This window comes from Bombyx mori, chromosome 11 (assembly GCF_030269925.1).
Source record: "Bombyx mori chromosome 11, ASM3026992v2".
Lineage (NCBI taxonomy): Eukaryota > Metazoa > Arthropoda > Insecta > Lepidoptera > Bombycidae > Bombyx > Bombyx mori.
In genome coordinates this window covers 15715684-15738679 of record NC_085117.1, presented here as the reverse complement: position 1 = coordinate 15738679, position 22996 = coordinate 15715684, and the positions used below count along the sequence as shown (strand labels likewise).

Here is a 22996-nt window from a genome sequence, read left to right as displayed (position 1 = left end):
TAGGGCAGCCGTTATACCACACAATAGAGACTTAAATCTCATGACTCAGAGTGGGTGATGACATTTACCGACCTGTGCGCTCATTGCGAATTTTTTAACGTTCTCGATCGCGTAAAAGTTAACTCAAATTTGTATGGAGTTGGAACGTTTGCCTACGTTTGCCGCTAGGGGCGCTGTTCCAGCTGCATACAAATTTGAGTTAAGTTTTACGCTATCGAGAACGTAAAAAACTCGCACTAAGCACACTGAGTAATCGATTAACACTAGTTGGACCGTGAGTTCGTTCACCCGTCTCTTTTTTAGCTGTCTAAAAGATAACCATATTGTTAATTAAAGAAACGTGATTGTCTAGATATATAGTTGTTATAGAATATCAGTAGATAGTACCTATATAGATTGTGAAATATCGACTATTAATACTTTAGTGATCCGTGATGATAAAGAAAACTGTAAAGCATTTGAGATATCGGAAAAAAAGAAGAGATTAAAACGTTAGAGTAGCTTAAATTATGTTAGCGACTTGTGAAAACCGAAATAAATGCTTATAGTCTTAATATTTTTATCAGTCGCATGGGCCATGATGACCCAAAGACTACGAGTAAGTATGTGAGCAACCTAGATTTTGCTCGAGCACTAAATTAGGCATGATTTATGAAAATGTAGTTATCCGTAATTACAGATACTTTTTTCAAGGGGTAGACGCTTGCAATAGCATCGCACTATAAAAATATCACTAATTTATTTTGGGTGAGCTGAATTTGTGATCTGACATCAACATTGTTGATCGAAGGATCTGACGAAAACCATCTGATGAGCATTCCCCGATGGCGTCATCCGTGTGAAATTAAGCTGAATTAATACGTAAATCATGTTTTATCGGTCAAAATGTTGGACCTTTTTTCGGTATCCTTTTTTTTTCACGAGGCCCAGAATGTACTTGTAAGTTTCACAACCCAATGCGGAAAATGTTAGCGGCCCGGCTTTAAATTGGGAAGTGGGGCATACATTTTACAGGGTTTAATTAACTTTTAGTGAGATAAAGGCCTTCGTAGGTCCGAAATTCTCTGTTCTTTATTTGGGCAACTTAATTTAAGCCGACTTCAAAAAAGAAGAAACGACTGTTTTTAGTGTGTTAGTTCAGAAGTTTTTTCTACATGAACCACTTTTGATGATTCCTCTTTCTATTTAAAAGTTGGTGCTTCTCATGTGGCCCCATTTAATCAAGATCTGAGTAGTTCCTTAATAAGACAAATTTAATTGGTTTCAACTATATTAATGATCTTGTCGTTTTATTCTCTTGAAGTCGGTTTTTCTTTTTGTTCAAATTTCGTATTATGTTATTTACCCAGAATACAAAAGAATGGATTTACATTCAAAATGATTTTGAGCTTTAATTATAAAAAAATATATTCTTAAAAGCCGTACCATATCCAACAAATTTGAATGGATGAAATATTAAAATCCTCAAATAGAATTGCTACGATACTCAGCAGTGTTTTTCATTTATGATTTAAACTCAAAAAACTGGATGTTCCACATCCGCTGACCGTTGTGACCTTTGGCTAAATACAGCTACCAAGGCAACTTCAATCTTTATTTCGTTTGGAAAATGGTTAGTTACCACGATGATAACTTTACGATTATTACTCAAAAGATTTAGTTTCTCTTTCTGATCTAAGCAATAACACAGATACACTTGATGTATGTGAGCGATATTCCTATTCGTGTTTACGCTAATATTTTGGTGTGACGATTCGTCTATAGACTTCTCCTTTCGCAGATTATGCACTCTGATCGGTCTGTTCATGATAACAGTAGGCACGGGAGGCATAAAGCCCTGCGTGACCGCTTTTGGAGGAGATCAGTTCAAAATACCTGAACAGGAGAGCCATCTCGCTGCGTATTTCAGTATAATGTATTTTAATCTCTGTGTGGGGAGTCTCATTGCGAAGACCGTGTCGCCCATCATGAGATCCGAGGTACATTGTTTCGGAGAGAAAGATTGTTATTCGTTGGCTTTTGGTGCTCCCGGACTAGTTGTGCTTATGTCTATAGGTAAGTGAAAGATATCGTATTAACGCTGTTGTTGAATGAGAATATGGTCGTGTCATGAGTAACACTCGCGTCGATGCTGCCGAGCTTCAAATCGACTTGTAAGCAAAATTAGATGCCACTGCTCTCTTTATTGCTACAGCGAAGAACCCAATTCAGATTTTAACTTCACGTCTCGAGGTGGGTGGCGCAATTAGCCATGTGATCATGATGATGATGTCTCTAGCATTAGGGTAACAAAGATTTATTATCATGCTACAACTACTACTAATGAAATAATATGTACATTTATTGAAATTTAAACCCTCCCCTCCCTCGTATTAAAGGCGCACTGGAGTCATATAGACTTCGCAATGTGAACACCATTATCCACTGTAAGCCACATGAGTGAAGTCTCAATTGTATTGCTTCGACTGTTCTTTACATCGGAACGCATGATTGCTTTGCGGCAGATTTCGGCAAGATAGCGGTGCAGGCCCATGTCTGCATGTATTTATTTCCTGACACTAAACATACCATAACGGGTCAAATGACCCATTTTGAACTTTTGCATTGAAAATGCATGTTTTTATTATCTTATTGCTTTTGCATATTTGACTTCATGACTTTTTCTAACCAATTTATCTACAGTTATTAAGCTTTTTATTATTATTTTGTTTTGTGTTGTTTATTTTGTAATACTTGTTATATACCGTTATCTAACCGCTACGGTAGAAACAGGTACCGATAAGTGATAATAAACTATTTAAAGTGCTACTACCGCTTCATAAACTAATGTCATTATGGAAAAATTATGTTCCCTTTACGTTTTCCGTAACAATATCGTTGTTATCAATACAATAATTATCTTTTAGAGGTGAAACGAATCTAATTACGTTTATTTGAACAACGATCAAATACGTGTTTGATGCATAATTCATTGTTTAATGTATAAATAAAGTCTTAATATATCTCGGTTGCAAATAAAGTAGTTTAATGAGTAATACGAACAAAACAAATGTTGTTCTTGTTTGGATGTATATTGGGTTCGCATACGTTAATTTTATAGACTACGTAAACGTATGTAAATATGTTCTGAAGCGAGCTAACATAGACCTCGAAACTAACTTCAAATCAGAATGTCCAAATGAAGATTATTAAAAAATCAAAGGTCGTAGGCGGATACCAATTTTCATTTCCAAACGTAATACATATCTATACTTCTATACTAATATTATAAAGAGGAAAGATTTGTTTGTATTGAATAGGCTTCGAAACTACTGAACGGATTTAAAAAATTCTTTCACTGTTTGGAAGCTACACTATTCCCGAGCGACATAGGCTATAATCTTTTTTGAAAAAAAAAAAAATTAGGGATCCTTACTAAAACTCTAATAATGTAACCCAAGGTGTAAAAAAATTACCTAAAATATTCTTTACATCACGTGCTCTGCAAAAACTATTCATTATAGAATAAAATAATGTACTACGACTTTGTAGAACACATTATTATTTACAAAAAGTGTCGCAACAGAATATTTTATTATTATTATATATAATTATGCCGCAATAGGTGTTCTTTTATTAAAAAAAATAAAACAACATTAAATATCGTTGTAATTTTTGTTAAAGACTCGAGCGGAGCCGGAACGGGCCGCTAGTATTGTAATATAGATAATAATGAGATTTTTATAATATTGAGACCTTTATTTTTTTTTTATTGCTTAGACGAGTGGACGAGCTTACAGCCCACCTGGTGTTAACTGGATACTGGAGCCCATAGACATCTACAACGTAAATGCCGTAATTCACCTTGAGATATGAGTTCTGAGGTCTCAGTATAGTTACAACGGCGACCCCACCCTTCAAACCTAAACGTATTACTCAGGTCAGGTTGAGCTCGTGAGCTTATCCACCGGTCCGTACGAAGTTGGAAAAGCCCCATTAATCAAAAATTAGGTAGGAAAAAAAACCCGAATAGAATCTACATCTTGAATGAACCAACCTTTTTTGTAATATCCTTGCCCGGGCGAAATACCGGTATAGACGGCGGTAATTCAATAGTTCCGTCTCAGCAAATTTCAGAGGCATAGCATAAATATTCAAAGCGCATTTAATAATATAACTCTACAATTTAGATTTTCATCTTGAACGTCAAGCATTCCGCTTTGAATACACAAAGTCGTTGGGAACGTATAATGTTCGTGAAACTCACACGTAGACGCGAATCCCTTTTCGAATTCTGATTCAACCACCTTTGTCTATCAACGTTCAGGAAATTCATATTAGTGTAAATATATTAATTGAAAGCTGGTTTTCCAGAGAGGTATAGATTTTTTTTTAATACCGAGATCAGGATTAATGTAATTGCATTGTGATTATTGATAGAAACTTGTTCGAGTTTATTCGCTACAAAAAATGTATTTATAATAAATAGCCCAGATACTTTTGTGTGTAAGTTGTTCGCGTTTCTTCTTCCTAAAAGAAATAAATGCACTATAATAATGTATTATTTTAATATTAAATTCATTATCTACTCCCGAACCGTTGGAAATATAAATTTTCCCGCTTCAATTTATCTGTAATTTAAGGATTGCGTTAATTTTATTTAAGGATTTGTCACCGAATAAATCGGAAATATTAAACTGGATTCTCATTATTATTATTATTTTTCAGTTATATTCGTCAGTGCAAAAAATAAATACATCATAAAGAAACCCGAAGGCAATGTTGTTATCGATTTCGTCAAATGTGTATCTGTGAGTATTAGTTACGATTTAATTTACAAACTAGAGGTCCCGCAGTAGTCGAAATTCGACTATAATTAATTGGAATTGTAAGTTTGTACCCTATTATGATTGTATTTTATACATCTATAATCACAAATTACGCCAAGACTACACTATAAAAAATATTAACAAAGACAAACAATATTTAATCTATTCTCAATTTGACAACAGACGTCAAGTACAAAATAAATAGTAATATGCATGCGTGTGTGCGTCAAATACATGGTATGTAGTGTGTGTAATGTTTTCTTTATTGATTTAATGTATCTTTTATACATTATTTAAAAAAAATATTAGCATTGTGCACTTCTTCTCTATATTCTCTATAAGTGTGGAAAATTTCATACTTCTCCGTTCGCGCAATTTTCGTAAAAAGGGATACAAAGTTTTTGCTTCACGTATTAATATATACCTATAGATAACATTTCGAACCAATTCATCATAGCTTCACCCCAAAATAAACTGGCTTGTTTTTGACTGGCTAGATATAGAATTGAATAAACATCATAACATATGCACGGCAATGTTATAGTTAAGTTTAATATTAGCATTAGACGAAAGTATGTTAATATACGGTGACTGCTTAGTTACGCAAACTTTGATGACAGACCGGTATCAATTTGCGAATGAATAGTCAAAGCAGATGTGTACTGCGAACTTGTTTTAATTTAAACGATCCCTGATTCGAATATAACTAGAAGCATTTGCATAAGTGGGTACACGGTCGATACCCGTCCTTAACGAAAATGCGCGAAAGCGAAAATTAACATCAACATTTTACTGGTCGTATTGATTGTTTTTATTTATTTATTGCTTAGATGGGTAGACGAGCTCACAGCCCACCTGGTGTTAAGTGGTTACTGGAGCCCATAGACATCTACAACGTAAATGCGCCACCCACCTTGAGATATAAGTTCTAAGGTCTCAGTATACTTACAACGGCTAATCCACGCTTCAAACCGAAACGCATTACTGCTTCACGGCAGAAATAGGCATGGTGGTGGTACCTACCCGTGCGGACTTACAAGAGGTCCCATCACCAGTAAATGTTCGTTGTTGTAAACTTAAACGACAATAAAACATTTAACGCAGGTATTTCGCTGTTATAAGATGTCCTACCGCCAGTAAGTGTGTGTAAGTGGATGGTAATAGATTTAAAAATATGTATAATATTCACTTTGCCTTTGTATTCTGATGCAAGACAATCGTTTATCCATATTATTATTTTTGGGACGAAGCTCCTTATGGGACGATGCGGAGGGTACCCCAACCTGGAAAAAACGTCCGTAACGTAAGATTTTTATTAGTAATGCACACAGTATACGACTTAACTTTGTAATAACGTACAAAAAATAACATATTTTTTTATCATACATTGACCACGATCTCAGAGCGTTCGTTTGCGCAATACACTAACTCTTATGCAAACAACCGTGAATGAAGTGTAGCACAATAAGTTCGCACGTTACCGAATGGCCGTGGGTTGTTGCGAAAACTCCAGTTTTATTTTCTTTATACCTCGAATAGAACTTAAAATTAATATTTTTATAATAACAATACAGTCAAAATATTTAGTCTATGTATTAAGAAAATCGTAATAAAATTCATAACGATGTTGTCGACGCCTCCTAAGAGACTCCTAAAGCGGTCTTAAGTAGACGCGCAGTACGTAACGATAGTATCCGACATTGATCCCCGAAAAAGAGCATAAAATGTTCGTACGAATAAAGTAAGTCGTATCTGGACTGTTGCAGAGACTTGGGTCCTTAAAAAAATATATACTCCAATTTTTATTCTGAGCGCTGTGTAATGAAAAATAATATTTTTGTAATATACGGTGTAGAATGAACTACCACGGTATTTTTTTTTTCGAAAACCATTTTCTTTTTTATTACTTGATTCACAGCTATGGTCTATTCCTAGCTTGTTGGCAATTAACATTAGCGAGGTGTGTTATAGAATTGTTTATCTCAACCATCTTCGAAAGCCATAAACAATCTAATAACGTACCAACTAATAAGTAAAGTTGTTCTGTGATAATTGATCAGTGAATTTCTGGATTCGTTTAAAATGGCACATCAATTTGCAAACGAATATTGTTTTCTGCTTAAATATCTTATTTACATAGGGTGGTACATTACTCTCTTTTCGACTGCGGTAACGACTGCAATACACCCTGTATACATCTATCTATATATTAATACGTGAAGCAAAAACTTTGTATCCCTTTTTACGAAAATTGCGCGGACGGAGAAGTATGAAATTTTCCACACATATAGAGGATATAGAGAAGAAGTGCACAATGCTAATATTTTTTTAAAATAATGCATAAAAGTTACATTAAATCAGTAAAGAAATCATTACACGCACTACCATGTATTTGACACACACACGCATGCATAGGTACTATTTATTTATTGTCAAACTTTTGTTCTTGACGTCTGTGGTCAAATTGAAAATAGATTAAATATTGTTTGTCTTTACTAATATTTTTCTATAGTATAGTCTTGGCGTTGAAAATACAAACATAATAGTGTACAAACTTACAATTCCAATTAATTATAGTCGAATTTCGACTACTGCGGGACCTCTAGTTAAAGTTAATACTGTTTTTTTTTTTTTTTTAACCTACCTAAGCTGGTAGCCTTGAGAGGCTATTCCAGCGTAACCCTAACGTTTGTAGGTGAGCTCACGGGGCTCAAACCTGATGACGTTGCTAACACGAACCCTAGCAAGAGCCGTGCTTCGCAGAATCTACCACCGGATCGGAAACGCGACCCACTGAGAAGATCCGGCGAGAAACTCAGTGGGCTGTATCTGAGAGTTAATTTACTCGTCGAGCCCTTCGTCGCAAGCGACGGGTTCGACGAGAACGGTGACCGGTGCTTGAAGTACCTAAAAGCACCGTTAGTGGATCGGGAGGATCCGAGATGACGTGTTTTGGGCGACGTCGACTGCTTTCCATTCTGTCCGCAGGATCAGGAATGTTAATACTGTATGTTTAATATAAGCGAGTTACTGACACAAAACTGTGACAGCCGGTTTCGCGACCGCCGAATTATTTGTGTCTCGCTTGTGTCACGTAGTGAGGGGAATTCCAGATTAAATGTAACTGCACGTTTGGAATGCTATTGTTTATACGTATTCTAGAATTGTATTCACTCGCTTGAAGGCTTGCTCTAGTATTTAATGATACGAATTGCTTTAATCGCTCGCTGTTATTTACACTACACACACTATTATTTAATGGGTTTTTACCACGGTTTTCATATTTAATGAGTTCACGATATTTCGGAGATGTTAACAGCGCCACGATCACGTATGTATGTATTTAAAGGATATCCAATTGAATCTATTTAGATTTTTTCAAAAATCTTTTTTTTTTATTGCGTAGATGGTTGGACGAATTCACAGACCACCTGGTGTTAAATGGTCACTGGAGCCCATAGACATCTACAACGTAAAAACACACCTTGAGATATAGTTCTAAGGTCTCAGTATAGCTACAACGGCTACCCCACCCTTCAAACCGAAACGCATTGCTGTTTCACGGTAGAAATAGGCGGGGTGGTGGTACCTACCCGTGCGGACTCATAAGAGGTCCTACCACCAGTGAGTGTTTACTTTGACTGATTTGCTGGTGCAGTAGTAACGCACCTAACTGCTTCGTCGAGAGTATTAGATTCTATTTTCGCATTGTGGGAACATTCGTGCTATGAACATTTTTGTTTGCTCATTGTTTGGGTGCTTAATGTCTATATTTATGTGTATATTTAAAAGAATATAAGTGTGTTTCTAATTCCCATAATTACACAGAATCCTATTTTGGAGCTAGACGTCCGTGAATGACTTATTCCCTGTTGGAAGTTATGGATAGGTTAATTGTGAATAATGAAAAATACGATCAGTTTACTTTTAATCAAGCATATAGGATATGCATTCTTTATTGAAAAGAATTACGTTTAGAGAAACGTTCTTGCGCTCGAGAGAGTCGTCAATAACTGATAACCTTAAGGAGACAATATTTATTTTATAATGAGGCCTATGTTTCTTTTCCCACGCATGGAATTTGTTTTTTTGTAGGCATGACCGTAGTGTTCGAGAAATTCTAATAAAAACGCTGAGTTATGACTGCAATCGACTTAAAAGCCATTAGAGCCAAATGTTGGATTGATAAAATTATAAAGCAATTTAATCTTACAAACTACGATTAAATTTTGTACAGAGAATTCAACATTCCCGGTTATCATAATAATGTCTTTCAATAACTACGTTACGTGACATAAAGTTGAAATAAATGTTTTTTTACTTCTAGTATTATCTGCACCATTTCTGTTAAGAATCTTAAGAGAACACATTAAATTAATCGTATGAAAAATTAAACTAATTCTTATTAATGTAGAATAGGGATCGCAGCGCATAAAATAAAAGTTACACTATTCCAAAATCTTCTATTATAATAGTAATTAATAATTAACACTAATTTTATTACGTCTTACTCATTTTTCAACCGTCTTCGCCATCTTCCAATTCTCTGTCATTCTCTTCTCTCTTTCTTTCCGTTTTCTCTCACTCACATCTTAACGCTCCGTTCCACACTCTTTTCATACGTTCCGTTCTTACCAATCCTATATTAATATTACCCTTTTTAATTACTTTTAAATTAGACCTTATTAATTTATAGCTAGGTGTCAAAAACGCAGTATTAAAACGTAACAGAAGCAATAAGCATACGCATTGGCTGGACACGACGCAGAATCGTTACGACAAGCGCTTCATCAGGGACATCAAGAAGACACTATCAATAGTAATGCTGTTCACGGTACTACCAGTTTTCTGGTCTTTATTGGATCAACTGGTGAGTATCAAAATATTTACTATTGTATTCCATTGTTCTTTGTAGGCAGACGAGCATATGGCCCATCTGATGGTGAGTGGTTACCGTCGCCCGTGGACTTCAGCGATACCAGGGGCATAGCCAAGCCGCTGCCTACTGGTTAATACTCTCCACAAGCCTCTTTTAAAGAAGGACGTCATAGCGCTCGGGAAACACCGTGGAGGGGAGCTCATTCCATAGCGGGATGGTACGTGGCAAGTAAGTAGTGAAAAATTCGCTCATTCATTCATTCGCTCGTAGCCTAAGGGGCTATTCCAGCTATTTACGGACACTACTGACCCTAGCAAGAGCACTGCTTCGCTGAATCTACCACTGAGAAGATCCGGCGAGAAACTCAGTGGCTTAAAGAAACCAAAGGAGGTCAAGATCATGTACTCGTACTTATTTTATTGCATGCTTATGCGTTCATCTACTCTTAAATATTTAGTGTCACCACACGATGTGAATACGGTCGTCCACCTTGAGACACGAATCGGAAGTTTATCTTACAAGGCGGAATGGATGGCTGGTTCACGCTAGAAATAGGCAGGATAATGGTATTCACGCTAGAAATAGGCAGGATAATGGTATTCACGCTAGAAATAGGCAGGATAATGGTATTCACGCTAGAAATAGGCAGGATAATGGTACCTACCAGTGTGGGCTTACACTAAATGGCGGTTAGTGATCGCAGTAGTAGTAATAGTAGCAGTAGTAGTAATAGTAGTATGTTGTTGTCCGTTATCCGGTAAATCCTTAATTGTATTTGTGACACACGCGGAAAGAGATTGGACGATAGTTTGGCCCAACAGCACAGAGCCAAACTGTCCAAACAGCCCATTAGTACATGTTAATTGCTTTAACATATATTTCACAGTTAAAATTGCATTTCAGGGCTCACGATGGACATTACAAGCAACGAAAATGGACGGAAGGTTCGGTTTCGTTACAATCAAGCCGGACCAAATGCAGGTCCTCGTTCCGGTTTGGATATTGATATTAATACCCGTATCGCAGAAGGCAGGTTCTTTTGGTTCAAACGTTTGTTTTTAATTAACGATTCTTAGAATCAATTGTATTTGCAACACGACAACTTGTGAAGTGTAATTAGAATTCTGCTAAAATTAATTAACGCCCACTACATACGACTTCCACAATTAACGACATACATGTAGTAGCATACATTTCAGATATGTTTTTATTAAAGTAGAATTTTTGTTATTGCTTAGAAAGGCGGACGAGCTCACAGCCCACATGGTGTTAAGTGGTTAGTGGAGCCCATAGACATCTATAATGTAAACTAGACGATGACTTTTTTTTTTGATAACGCCATCTTGTTGTGTCTTTAAAGCAGTTAGTTGCTCTCAATTAAGAAAAATAGTATTATTATTCGCCAATAGATGTCGGGAAGAGTCATAAAGTTCGTTATCGATAAAGTTGATTATTGAAAACACGAACAAAACAACATTTTCTGAAAATAAATTGTAGCTAGATCGATTTATCGCCCCCGAAATCCCTGTATACTAAATTTTATGAAAATCGTTGGAGCCGTTTCCGAGATTCAGATTATACTTAGTCAGGTCATAAATTCTGTCACATGTTTAATGTAAAATAATTGAAACAAGTTTATTCATTATGTAACCATTCATATACCAAAATGAACTTAACAAAACATAGATTCTTATGACACTAAAGTTTATTCAAAATGACCTCCGTGATTTTGAATACAGGCCTTCAATCTGCGCGGCCAGTCGTCTATCGCAGCACGAACGAGGTCCATGTCAATATCGGCGGCTGCCTTAATCAAGGATGTCTTGAGTGACTCCAAATTGGGATGAGGCTTTGAGCACGCCTTTTCCTCCAAGTGTTGCCATATCTTGTAATCTAACGGATTCAAATCTGGACTGGAGGAGGGCCAGTCTTCGTGCCGGATGAAGTCGATTTCACGCGCCGCCAGCCAGTCTTGTGTGCTCTTCGCTCTATGAGCTGGCGCCGAATCTTGTTGGAATACCCAGTGCCTGTTATTGAACATGGTATGAGAAACAGGTTCCACAAGGTTCGTCAGGACTGTATTTTGATACACAACTGCATTCGTTTTTACACCTTTCTCACAAAAATGTACCTCTGTTAAGGCCCAATAAGAAACTCCCAACCATACCATGAGAGGATGGATAATGACCTCGTTGGACACGCGGAATACGGTTGCTCGCTTCTTCACTACTGTGTGCGTACACCTTATCAATTTGTTTGTTGTAGCTCTCTTCTACGGTAAAACATTTTTCATCCGAAAAAAGAATTTCCCGATATTTTTTCCCGCGTACCGCTTCAACAAAGCGCGGCATCTCTTCAGTCTCAAGTCCATTAGACGAGCATTCAAACGATGTCCTGTTTTTCTTCGATATGCCTAAAGCCCTAAGTCTTCATTTAACACCCTTTTCACCGTGGTTCTGCTTAACCCCATCTGAAGGGCCGACAGTTTCTGCTTACGTTTGGGATTTCTTTGAATTCGCGCCTTCACAGCTTTTGTCATCGCGGAGTCCTAACAGACCGAGGGCGACCACTTCTTGACCGGTCATCTACACTAGAGTCTTCATTGTATCGTTTGATGGTACGATAAACGAATATTTTGGTTATATTCAAATTTTTCAGTATGTTAAAAATTTGAATTGGCGCGTAACCGCAACGATGCAACGCAATAACTGCAACACGGTCTTCTTTAAGCGTCCACTCCATATTTAAAAATGAGTAAAATTCTAAAAGTATACATTTTTATTTTCATGAACAATTCGAAATTCGAATTCAATAAACTTTATTGTGGCCAGCATTCTAAAAAAAAAGTTTTTACTGTGTGACAATACTTATGACCTGACTAGTTATATATGAGTCGTCTATTATCAAAGGTGGCAATCTGTGCATTTGGACAAAAAAATGTTATTGATATGTCAATACAGATTGATTTGAATATAATCGTCTCCTTCAAAGAATACGTTTCAAAACCTGCATTAAATAAAGGTTAATACTTAACCTGTTATTTATGTAAGATGTCGTTCAGAAGAGTTTTGTGACTGCCAATGGAATACAAAGTCAATAATTCGTTTTTCTGATTTACCAATAATTGTCCAAAAGTCACATTGACGGCTTTGGTAATAGTCGACTCATATACAAGAATTGCTCGTTTAAAGGTATAAGATGCGCCACCCACCTTGAGTTATAAGTTCTAAGGTCTCAAGTATAGTTAGACAAAGATTGCTATTCCGAATATTTGTCGAATCCTTCGTGTGATTTCGCGGAAAGAATTTCTCAATCTACCAGAAAATGATCATTTTATATCACCTCTTAGTGTGAACTCAGTGACAGTTATTACAATACGAAGATTTATCATTTTCAGAAATCAAAATGAAAAGTGTAATAATATTTTTTTGATTTGGCAGTTTGTGTATCCGTATTTGGAGAAACGCAATATACTAAAAAATCCACTGAACAAGTTAACGCTCGGCGGAGTCTTGGCCGGAGTGGCTTTTATAGCTTCAGCTCTCCTTGAAATATATCTGAAGGTAAAATAATTTATTAATATATTCCTTTTAATACTGTATAAACTATTGTATGTATGTATGTATAAAATATGTATATGTATGTGATTGTGTATATATTATGTACGTATATATATATTTTGTGTGTATGTATTTGTAATTTAATGTAAATTTCATTACACCTATCACTATTTACTCTGCACTACCTTTGGTTGACTGGTAAAGAATGCCTTAGGCATTAAATCCGCCGATGGAAATTTTACATGAAGTGTAATAAATAAATAAATTAAATATAAAAAAAAACATTTTCCTTAAATTTACAGATCTTTTAAAGGCAAATGTCATAATTAATATCTTTCACGAATGGTCCAACTAGAGTTTGCTAAAATAATTAAGTTTAGTTAATGTCGTAAAATTTGATAAGGAGGGAGATTCGAAGAATTATTTAACGGGTTTAAACCACGATTTTCATATTAGAATGAATCATTTAATGAGTTATCGATGTTGGTGTTGCAAGCGCCTTGATCACGGCTAAACTGAACAGTTAAGGCTATAGGAGCAGATAAATTTATCTTCCCTCTTTTTAGTGTTAACCACTTGATTTCGATGACGCGATTTACACTTACGGTACATAAGTAACGGCTAGACTGAACAGTTAAGGCTATAGGAGCAGATAAATTTATCTTCCCTCTTTTTAGTGTTAACCACTTGATTTCGATGACGCGATTTACACTTACGGTACATAAGTAACGGCTAGACTGAACAGTTAAGGCTATAGGAGCAGATAAATTTATCTTCCCTCTTTTTAGTGTTAACCACTTGATTTCGATGACGCGATTTACACTTACGGTACATAAGTAACGGCTAGACTGAACAGTTAAGGCTATAGGAGCAGATAAATCTGTCTACCCTCTTTTTAGTGTTAACCACTTGATTTCGATGACGCGATTTACACTTACGGTACATAAATAACGGCTAGACTTAACAGTTAAGGATATAGGAGCAGATAAATCTGTCTACCCTCTTTTTGGTGTTAACCACTGGATTTCGATACCACCAATTACACTCACGGTACAAAAGTAACGGCTAGACTGAACAGTTAAGGCTATACGAGCAGATAAATTTGTCTACCCTCTTTTTGGTGTTAACCACTGGATTTCAATGACACGAATTGCACTCACGGTACAAAAGTAACGGCTAGACTAAACAGTTAAGGCTGTAGGAGCAGATAAATCTGTCTACCCTCTTTTTGGTGTTAACCACTGGATTTCGATGACGCGATTTACAATCACAGTACATAAGTAAACTCGAACGAATACAACAAATGGTTCACTCGAAATGTTAGATTGTACTGCAAGTGATTTTCAGACGACGTACCCGGTCCTTCCGCAACCGGGCCATTCGCAGCTGCGGGTATTCAACAGTAACCCGTGCTCTGTATCATTACAAAGCGACGAACAGAATATCACCTACACGATCCCGGCTCTGGCCAGCGTTACGAGAACCGTACGGTTCAACGGACGGTTCGATTTGAAATTGGGCGGTAGTTGCATAGAACCGAGAGATGAAGTGATCCAATTGAAAGATGGCGCTGCCGTATCGTTGTTTTTGGCTAATGATGAAGTCTTAAGCTACGAAGATAAGTTGGAGAAGAGTAAATCTGGTTTTCCATTTGTGAGGTAAGTTGTTTTTGTTTGTTACTTGAACAGGTAGACAGAAGAGTTCATCTGGTAGCTTTCTTTTTGTTGATAATGTTTCTATCACTATTTCAACGAAATCATATATTATGACGTATTTGTATTTAAATTCAAATAAGGTACGTATATTTAAATCTAGAACGAGTTGAAGGAGAATTATGTATAGAGAAAAATTGATTAAACTTAGATAGAAGTTTGTACATAATTTTCCTATTACTCTGTACTGTGTCTTGTTTTCTGTGTGTACATAAATAAATAAATAAATTAAAAAAAAAATATAGAAATTTCAAGATACATTTTTAATAAGTTTTTCCATTTTTGGCAGAAATAGTGTTAAGACTTATTAGTTCAAAGTGTCAATTGAATAATTATTCCGGTCTCTTCTCATCAAGTCGTACGGACTAATTTCTTGTGAAATCATCTAATCTCTTCATTTTCTTTTGACATTATCTTAATGCTTTCTGGGGTTGAAGTTGAAGAGTGAGATAGTAATCGCCCAAATCCATTAGGACTTCGATCATAATACTTAGTTTGGTATTGGAATTACTTTGATATGTCTCTGGGTATTGCTTTGGTGTACGTGTTTTTCTTAAAATGGCAACTAATTCGGATTTTTTATTTTTTTATTGTTTAGATGGGTGGACGACCTGATAACCCACCTGGAGTTAAGTGGTTACTGGAGCCCATAGACATCAAGCACGTCAATGCCGCCGCCCATCTTCGAAAATTAGTTCTAAGACTCAGTTTTTACAGTACAACGGCTGTCCCATCCTTCAAACCGAAACGCATTACTGCATCACAGTAGAATTAAGCAGGGTGGTAGTACTCACTCGCAGGGTTCACAAGACGCCCTGGCACCAGTAAAATGTGTGATTGACACAAGGAAACTGTGTCTCAAATTTCATTAACAATTACAGGTTTCTTACACCTAATTTTATTGACACGAACCTAACATTATATAACGAAAGGCAAAATGACATTGAGGCGTCCATACGTCCGGGAGTATCGGAACAAATCGAAGTATTCACATCGACTTACTCGGTGATAGTCGATAATCAAGTGATCGGCAGTAATATCGATTTTGGTAGCGGTGGAGTTTACACTGTGATCATTGGATACACTAAAACTGGTTTTGTAAGTATGCTTCTTGTTCTTTATTCGAAATTGAGAGATATCGATAAAGACAAGCAATGTTTCAAACTTATTTTTTTCGATTTAAAACAAAAATATCATGAATGCTAGGTAGCGTACCTACGTATATTTATTGCACTTTATATATATTTGAACACATTTACAGATTTAATGCCTTAATTATTCTTCACTAACAAGTTCAATTCGTTGCTACCAGCTGTTAAAAATACATGTAATTTGAAATACGAATATGTTTTGTTTATTTCAGGAATTACAAGTGGTCACAATAACACAGCCGAATTCAATAACTATGGCACTGTTGATACCGCAGTTCTTTATAATGGCAGTTGCAGAGGTAAGCTCTGATTGGATTGCGGTTTGGCTGTACCCAATTAAAAACAGCTGAGCTTTAAGCTCGTCTAACTTTGATGGCAATAAAATGTAAAACTTTAGCTTATTTCCGTTGTGAATTTGAAAATGATAACATTGTGATTAGTCGAAGATTTGTATATAGAGTTTCTTGTAGAGGCTCTAACGCTAATGATCAGTATTGAAATGTATGTTTCAATAATTATCCAGTCATTATTGAACTTATGATTCGTTTTTTTTTATATGAATTGTAGAATTTCCGAAGGTTTGAGTATTTTAGCTGATAATTTTAATACAGGTGATCGAGATGACTGAAATTAGAATTGTAAGATTAACGAAATAAAACAGCTATTTTCTAATTACAGTTCAAATAAATTTTGCCTAAAAATCAACAGTTATTATATGATCATCTTCTTTTTCCTCTAGTTATTATCCCACATGATGTGGGGTCGGTGCACCAAGTCCTCTTATCATGCGGCATTGGCATTTCTGTTATTAATTAGGCATTACATCATTAAAATAAATCGAATTGATTTATTACCAAAAATATTTTCCAAGCCCTCAACGGTTTTGTAGTTCTCAATCATGTTTGGAGCGAATCACGATGGTGGTCTATTTATATCTCACTCGCACCTTAAGACGTACTATATTTTTGTCTGGCTCACACTCGTGCACTATCGTTTTTAATGGGCTGTCGGGTCTTTAACTGTGCGTTCACGTGTGGCGATTTGCTTTCACTCTTTTTTCTTATCTTACAAATTCAGCGCTGTAACAATGATTTCGTGTATTGCTTTGGGAAGAGTTTTTTTTTTTTTAAATAACCTTTTGGAATTCGGGAATACCAGATGTATGAGAGTCAAGTTTGTATTTTAATACTCAAAATGATCGATCGAGCTACGGAAAAATAATAATAAAAAAAAAAAAACAGATAAAATTAACAGCGCAATAAGCCAATATATTCCGTAAGTATTGGAGAATTTAGAAAAAAAGTCAACCCGATTATCTATGCCCGAAGCGAGATCATATTCGATTGCGATTTGAATTGTTTTAGGAATAATAAAACTTACCTCAAATATGTAGTAATGTTGGATAGTCAGTTATCGTAGAGGTTGTGTAGCACACGTAGCTACGCAGCTACACGTGATTGCTACGGGCGGCTACAGATGTAGACGTCCTAATTTTTTATTACTAGTATGTATGTACCTACATCTTTAAACGCCAAGCAAAAACTTTGAACCCCTTTTTACAAAAATTGCGCGGACGGAGGAGTATGAAATTTCCTACACTTATAGAGAATATAGAGAAGGAGTGCAGAATGTTAATTTTTTTTTAATTATATAAAAAAAATCATTAAATCAATAAAGAAAATATTACACAAACTACCATGTATTTGACCCACACATGCATATATGCTTCATAAATACTCTTTTGTTTATTTTTAAAGTCTGTGGTCGAATCGAGAATAGATTAATACTGTTGGTCTTTAATATTATTTGCCTATGGTGTAGCCTTGGCGAAATATGTGATTAAACAAGTAGTGTTTGACAATAGAATCATAATAATGTTCAAATATTATAATTTAAGTTAATAATTATAGTCGAATTTCTGTGGGATCATATATTATTATTATTATTTTTATTGCCCTTGTAGGCAGACGAGCTTACGGCCTACCTAATGGTGAGTGGTTACTGTCGCCCATGGACTTCAGTAATGCCAGGGGCAGACCGCAAATTTAATTAATGTATGTATTGGATGAAATTAAGTTGTAACTCAAATACAGGTACTGTTTGCTGTAACGGGCAGCGAGTTCGCCTTCAAAGAGGCCCCGGAGAGCATGAAGGCCGTTATGACGTCAGTGTGGTTGCTTACGGAGGCGATAGGGAATATTATCATTATCGTCATCACGAGACTCTTTGCTGATTACAATCAGGTAGGCGATCGCTGTTAAGAGATTATAAAGTGCTTTAACTAGTAGTGTTTCATAAACTGGCTATGTGGTGTTGGTCTAGAACAGCTTTTCCCAAAGTGGGCGATAACACCCCCTTGTGGTCGTTGCAGGTCTAAAGAAGGGCGGTAAGAGACCCAGGAAATAAAAGGGGGGCGTTGTGTAGAGGCTTGGGAGGCGGGTTGTAACTTCATCTAGGAGGACTCTTAGACACCGTCTGAGCTCTCACTATAGTGGTTTGTAAGTAGGTGAAAAAATGGGGGCGCTAAAAAAGTATATTTTTTTTTTTTTTTTTTTTTTTTTTTATTGCCTTTGTAGGCAGACGGGCATACGGCCCACCTGATGGTGAGTGGTTACCGTCGCCCATGGACTTCAGCAATGCCAGGGGCAGAGCCAAGCCGCTGCCTACCGCTTAATACTCTCCACAAGCCTCGTTTGAAGAAGGACATGTCATAGCGCTCGGGAAACACCGTGGAGGGGAGCTCATTCCATAGCCGGATGGTACGTGGCAAAAAAGATCTCTGGAAACGCACTGTGGATGACCGCAGTGGCTCCAGGTAGTATGGATGAACTCTACTCCGGTGGCGGGCGGTGCGATGGTAAAAACGAGATGCTGGTATCATCTCGAACAATTCCTCAGAGCACTCCCCATGGAACATACGGTACAAAATACAGAGGGAACCGAAGTCCCTCCGCAGACCCAGAGGCTCCAAACGATCCGAGAGAATGGGATTATCGACAATCCGAACGGCCCTCCTCTGTATGGAGTCAAATGGAAGAAGCTGGTATTTGGGAGCCCCAGCCCAGAGATGGGAGCAGTACTCCATGCGAGGCCGGACTTGTGCTTTATAAAGCAAAAGTCTTTGTCCAGGCGTGAAGTACCGCTTCGCTCTGTTGAGGACTCCCAGCATTTTGGACGCCAACTTGGCTTTGCCTTCCAAATGACTCCGAAACTGGACATCGCTCGAAATGTCGACCCCAAGTATCCCGATACTCTCGGAAGGTTGCAGGGATACTCCTTGGAATTGCGGCGCCATGACAAAGGGGTCCTTCTTCGCAGTGAACGCGCAAACTTGTGTCTTTATCGGGTTGAATTGAACCAAGTTCAATTCACCCCATTCGGAGACTCGCCCCAGAGAGTTCTCCACTTCAGACACAAGTTTTGATCGTCTCTCTTGCACCACGCTCCGAGAGAGACTCTGATGGCCGATATATCGCGCATCCCCCGTGCTGTCATCTGCATAGCAATGCATGCCATCAATAGACAGCATGTCATTGATATACAGGATGAAAAGCGTGGGGGAGAGCACCGAACCTTGTGGAACGCCAGCGTTAATGGTCATGGTATCAGAACAGTCACCGTCTACAACGACCGTGATGCTCCGCCCATCCAAAAAGCTAGCGATCCACTTGCAGAGACCCTCGGGGATTCCGTAAGATGGTAACTTCGATAGAAGTGCCCTATGCCAGACCCTGTCGAAGGCCTTCGCGATATCAAGGCTCACAGCAAGAGCCTCGCCCTTGCTTTCCAAGGCTTCAGCCCACCTGTGAGTAAGGTATACAAGAAGATCGCCAGCTGAGCGACCGTGACGGAAACCGTACTGTCGGTCACTGATCAGCTGGCGATCCTCCAGATACTTCAGGAGTTGTATATTAATTATTCGCTCCATCACCTTGGAAAGCAAGGAAGTTATCGCGATAGGCCTATAGCTCGATGGGTCCGACCGGTCACCCTTCTTGGGGATAGGGTGGACGTGGGCAGTCTTCCATGAAGACGGAACCCTGTTAGTGCAATAAGAGAGGCGATACAAACGCGTTGGCGCAGGCGTCAGCTCAGGGGCGCACGTTTTCAGAACCACTGCAGGGATGCCGTCTGGCCCGCTCGACTTATGGACGTCCAGGAGTCGGAGTTCCCGCCTGACTGCACACTGTGTAAAGCAGATCTCGGGCAGGGAACTATCACACCGGAGGATGTTCGGTGGTGTGGCACCCCCGTCGTCCACAGTCGAGTTCGAGGCGAAGAGTTTGACCAGAAGGTCAGCCTTCTCTTTCGCACTATGGGCCAGACTGTCATCGGACTTGCGTAGTGGTGGGAGACTAGACCTGCAAAAGTTTCCTTCTGCAGCTTTGGCGAGCGACCAGAAAGCACGGCTCCCAGAGGGATAGCTCTTCAGTCGCTCGCCAATTCTAGCAACGTGCTCCGACTTCGCCTTGGCAATAACCTTCTTGTAGGACCTGGAAGCGGCGTTATATTTCCGCCTTTCCTCTGAGATGTTAGGGTCCTGACGTCTCCTGGCATTATCCCATGCCACGTATGCGGACCGCTTGAGGTGTGCAGCATCCCTGCTGGCATTGTTATACCAGGGTCTGCTGCGACCCCCAACGGGCACTTCAGAGGAGGGAATAAACAATTCCATCCCCTGGAGCACCACGTCTTTAAGACGGTCCGCACAGACGTCAGGATCAGCAGAGGAAAAGCAGAACCGCCCCCATGGGTAGGATGCGTAAAATTCACGCAATCCATCCCAATCTGCTGACATATACCGCCAAACTCTTCGATACCCGGTCGTCGTTCGACGATCAGGACGAGAGAGTGGAACGGCAGCACGAATAAGGCAGTGATCAGACGATCCAAGCGGAGCGTCGACCACCACACTGTATCCGGCCGGATCTGTGGTCAGCAGAAGGTCCAACAAAGAAGGCTCGTGCCCCTCGATATCTGGGACACGGGTGGGCTGTGTCACCAGCTGGGAGAAGCCGTAGGCCAAGGCGAAATCGTAGGCAGTCCGACCCGGGAGGTCAGTGGTTCTGGACCCCAACCACTCTTGGTGGTGAGCGTTAAAGTCTCCAAGAACCACCACCTCCGCAGATGGGTACTGCTCAAGCACGCGGTTAGTCCCCTCTTGCACATGCTCAAACAGAGCTGAACCTGCATCACTGCTGTGGGACCTGTACAGGCACGCGTAGATTCGGCTACGGCCCCCGTGATCTACGCGCAGCCACAAGAGGGACAGGTCCCGTTGTTCGAGGCCCCGAAGACGGCGACAACAGACATCAGCCCGGACGAATACGCACACCCCGGCTTTACGCAGGAAGTTGTGCTCCAATACGTAGCCGGGGTATTCAAGGTATGAGGTATCATCCGGAGCAGATATCTGCGTCTCCGTTAAAAAAAGCAGGGCAGGCTGCGCCGTCTCAAGGTGGTGGTGTACGGCGTCAAGGTTGCTATGTAGGCCCCTGACATTGCTGAAATCCACATTAAATGTGGAATGGGGAGCCGCCTGTAAAACCCTTTTCTTTTTTTTCGACTTCATTAAGTTGTTATATTTCGGGAGAGTAGGATTAGGAGAGGTAGGATGTTAGAGGTGAGATCGAGGCAACACCTGAATGAAGCGCGGAACATAGTACGTGCTCGACCACGGGTTGCGTGAGAGACTGACGCAGGGCATGGAAGGGCCCCCAGTCCACTCTGCGTGCGATCGCCGGGATCCACTCCGGTCTCCGACTCCGGCACGACGACCGCACGGCAGAATTTTACACCGGTTGGCGGGACAGCTTCCCGGGGCGGAGTTTAGTAGAGACACCCGGGTTCAGGTCCCCTACTGACCGGCGGGCGGCAGCGGATACCGTTTCACTGGGTCTCCCTATACCCCCGTCAAACAATCACGCCCCGCGAGTTCGCACGCACGTCTGCTCCGCAAGTTCCAGGCGTAACCAAGACTCACCCCCAACAAGGAAGGGGAAAGGGAAGGGATAGAACTGGCTCTCCAACCCACACGCCGGAACACAGCTAGGCTATTTGGCGGCGGATTCTAGTTGGAGGGTGGTCGCCAGCCAGTCGGACTAAGTCCTACCACCGGTTATGTTTTCGGCTCCCGTTTAGCACCACCCAGGGGTCACTTGTAGGGAATCGCGGGTTAAACCTACGGAAGCGGGAAGCACCAACCCCCAAAGTATATTCTCAAGGTGGGCAGTAGACAAAATAAGTTTGGGAGCCTCTGGTCTAGAACAACATTGCTCTATGGCGGTGGGCTTAAAGGTTCTGTGGTGGGTTGTAAGGGTTTTATAGAAGAATGCCTGCCTATTTCCGCACTAAGCATGTGCCAAGATGGGTGACGATATTTACTCATTCGCAAAGCATCTACTCCTGAGTTGTTAGGACTCCTTTGGAGGCGTTTGGGTAGCTGTTAGCAAATCCCACCCCTCCTGGCCAAGCCTTTGCTCGCCCACCTGCCCTGATAAAACTGGAAAGGCCTCCGGGCCACCAGTAATCTCTCAAACATAATTTAAAAAAAGAGATATTTACTTTGTAGTCCTTTTTGGTTTCGTCATAATACAGGCGGTCTAAACTAAATGGTCTATTATAAGTATTAGACTTTGTTTTTTATCTTTTCAATTTATTTTCTTTCAGGAAACTCAGTTTTTAATATACACAGGACTAATGTTTACGTCTATAGCGGTGTTCCATTATCTATCCAAAGGATACAAGTTTGGTTACGAAGATGATGAATTCGAACCTAGAAAGTGCAGGAGTAACAGCGAAGTTTTGTATATGCAAGTGAAACAAGTTGAAGATAGCTTAGAACATTGATAATCGCAATAAAATATTAATTAGTTTCTTTTTTTTA

The 22996-nt window shown here is 39.2% G+C and overlaps 1 protein-coding gene across 1 annotated transcript in view; it reads left to right on the top strand.

The window, feature by feature from the left end:
* The window catches only part of LOC101740211 (peptide transporter family 1), a 24618-nt gene extending 1622 nt beyond the window's left edge, over positions 1-22996 (top strand). The window contains exons 5-14 of the mRNA XM_012696102.4: positions 1781-2055; positions 4708-4790; positions 9505-9678; positions 10591-10716; positions 13128-13250; positions 14595-14905; positions 15841-16057; positions 16323-16409; positions 18204-18353; positions 22780-22996. Coding sequence (XP_012551556.1) covers positions 1781-2055; positions 4708-4790; positions 9505-9678; positions 10591-10716; positions 13128-13250; positions 14595-14905; positions 15841-16057; positions 16323-16409; positions 18204-18353; positions 22780-22959 — 1726 coding nt within the window. The 3' untranslated portion in view covers positions 22960-22996. The remainder of the gene's footprint in view (positions 1-1780; positions 2056-4707; positions 4791-9504; positions 9679-10590; positions 10717-13127; positions 13251-14594; positions 14906-15840; positions 16058-16322; positions 16410-18203; positions 18354-22779) is intronic.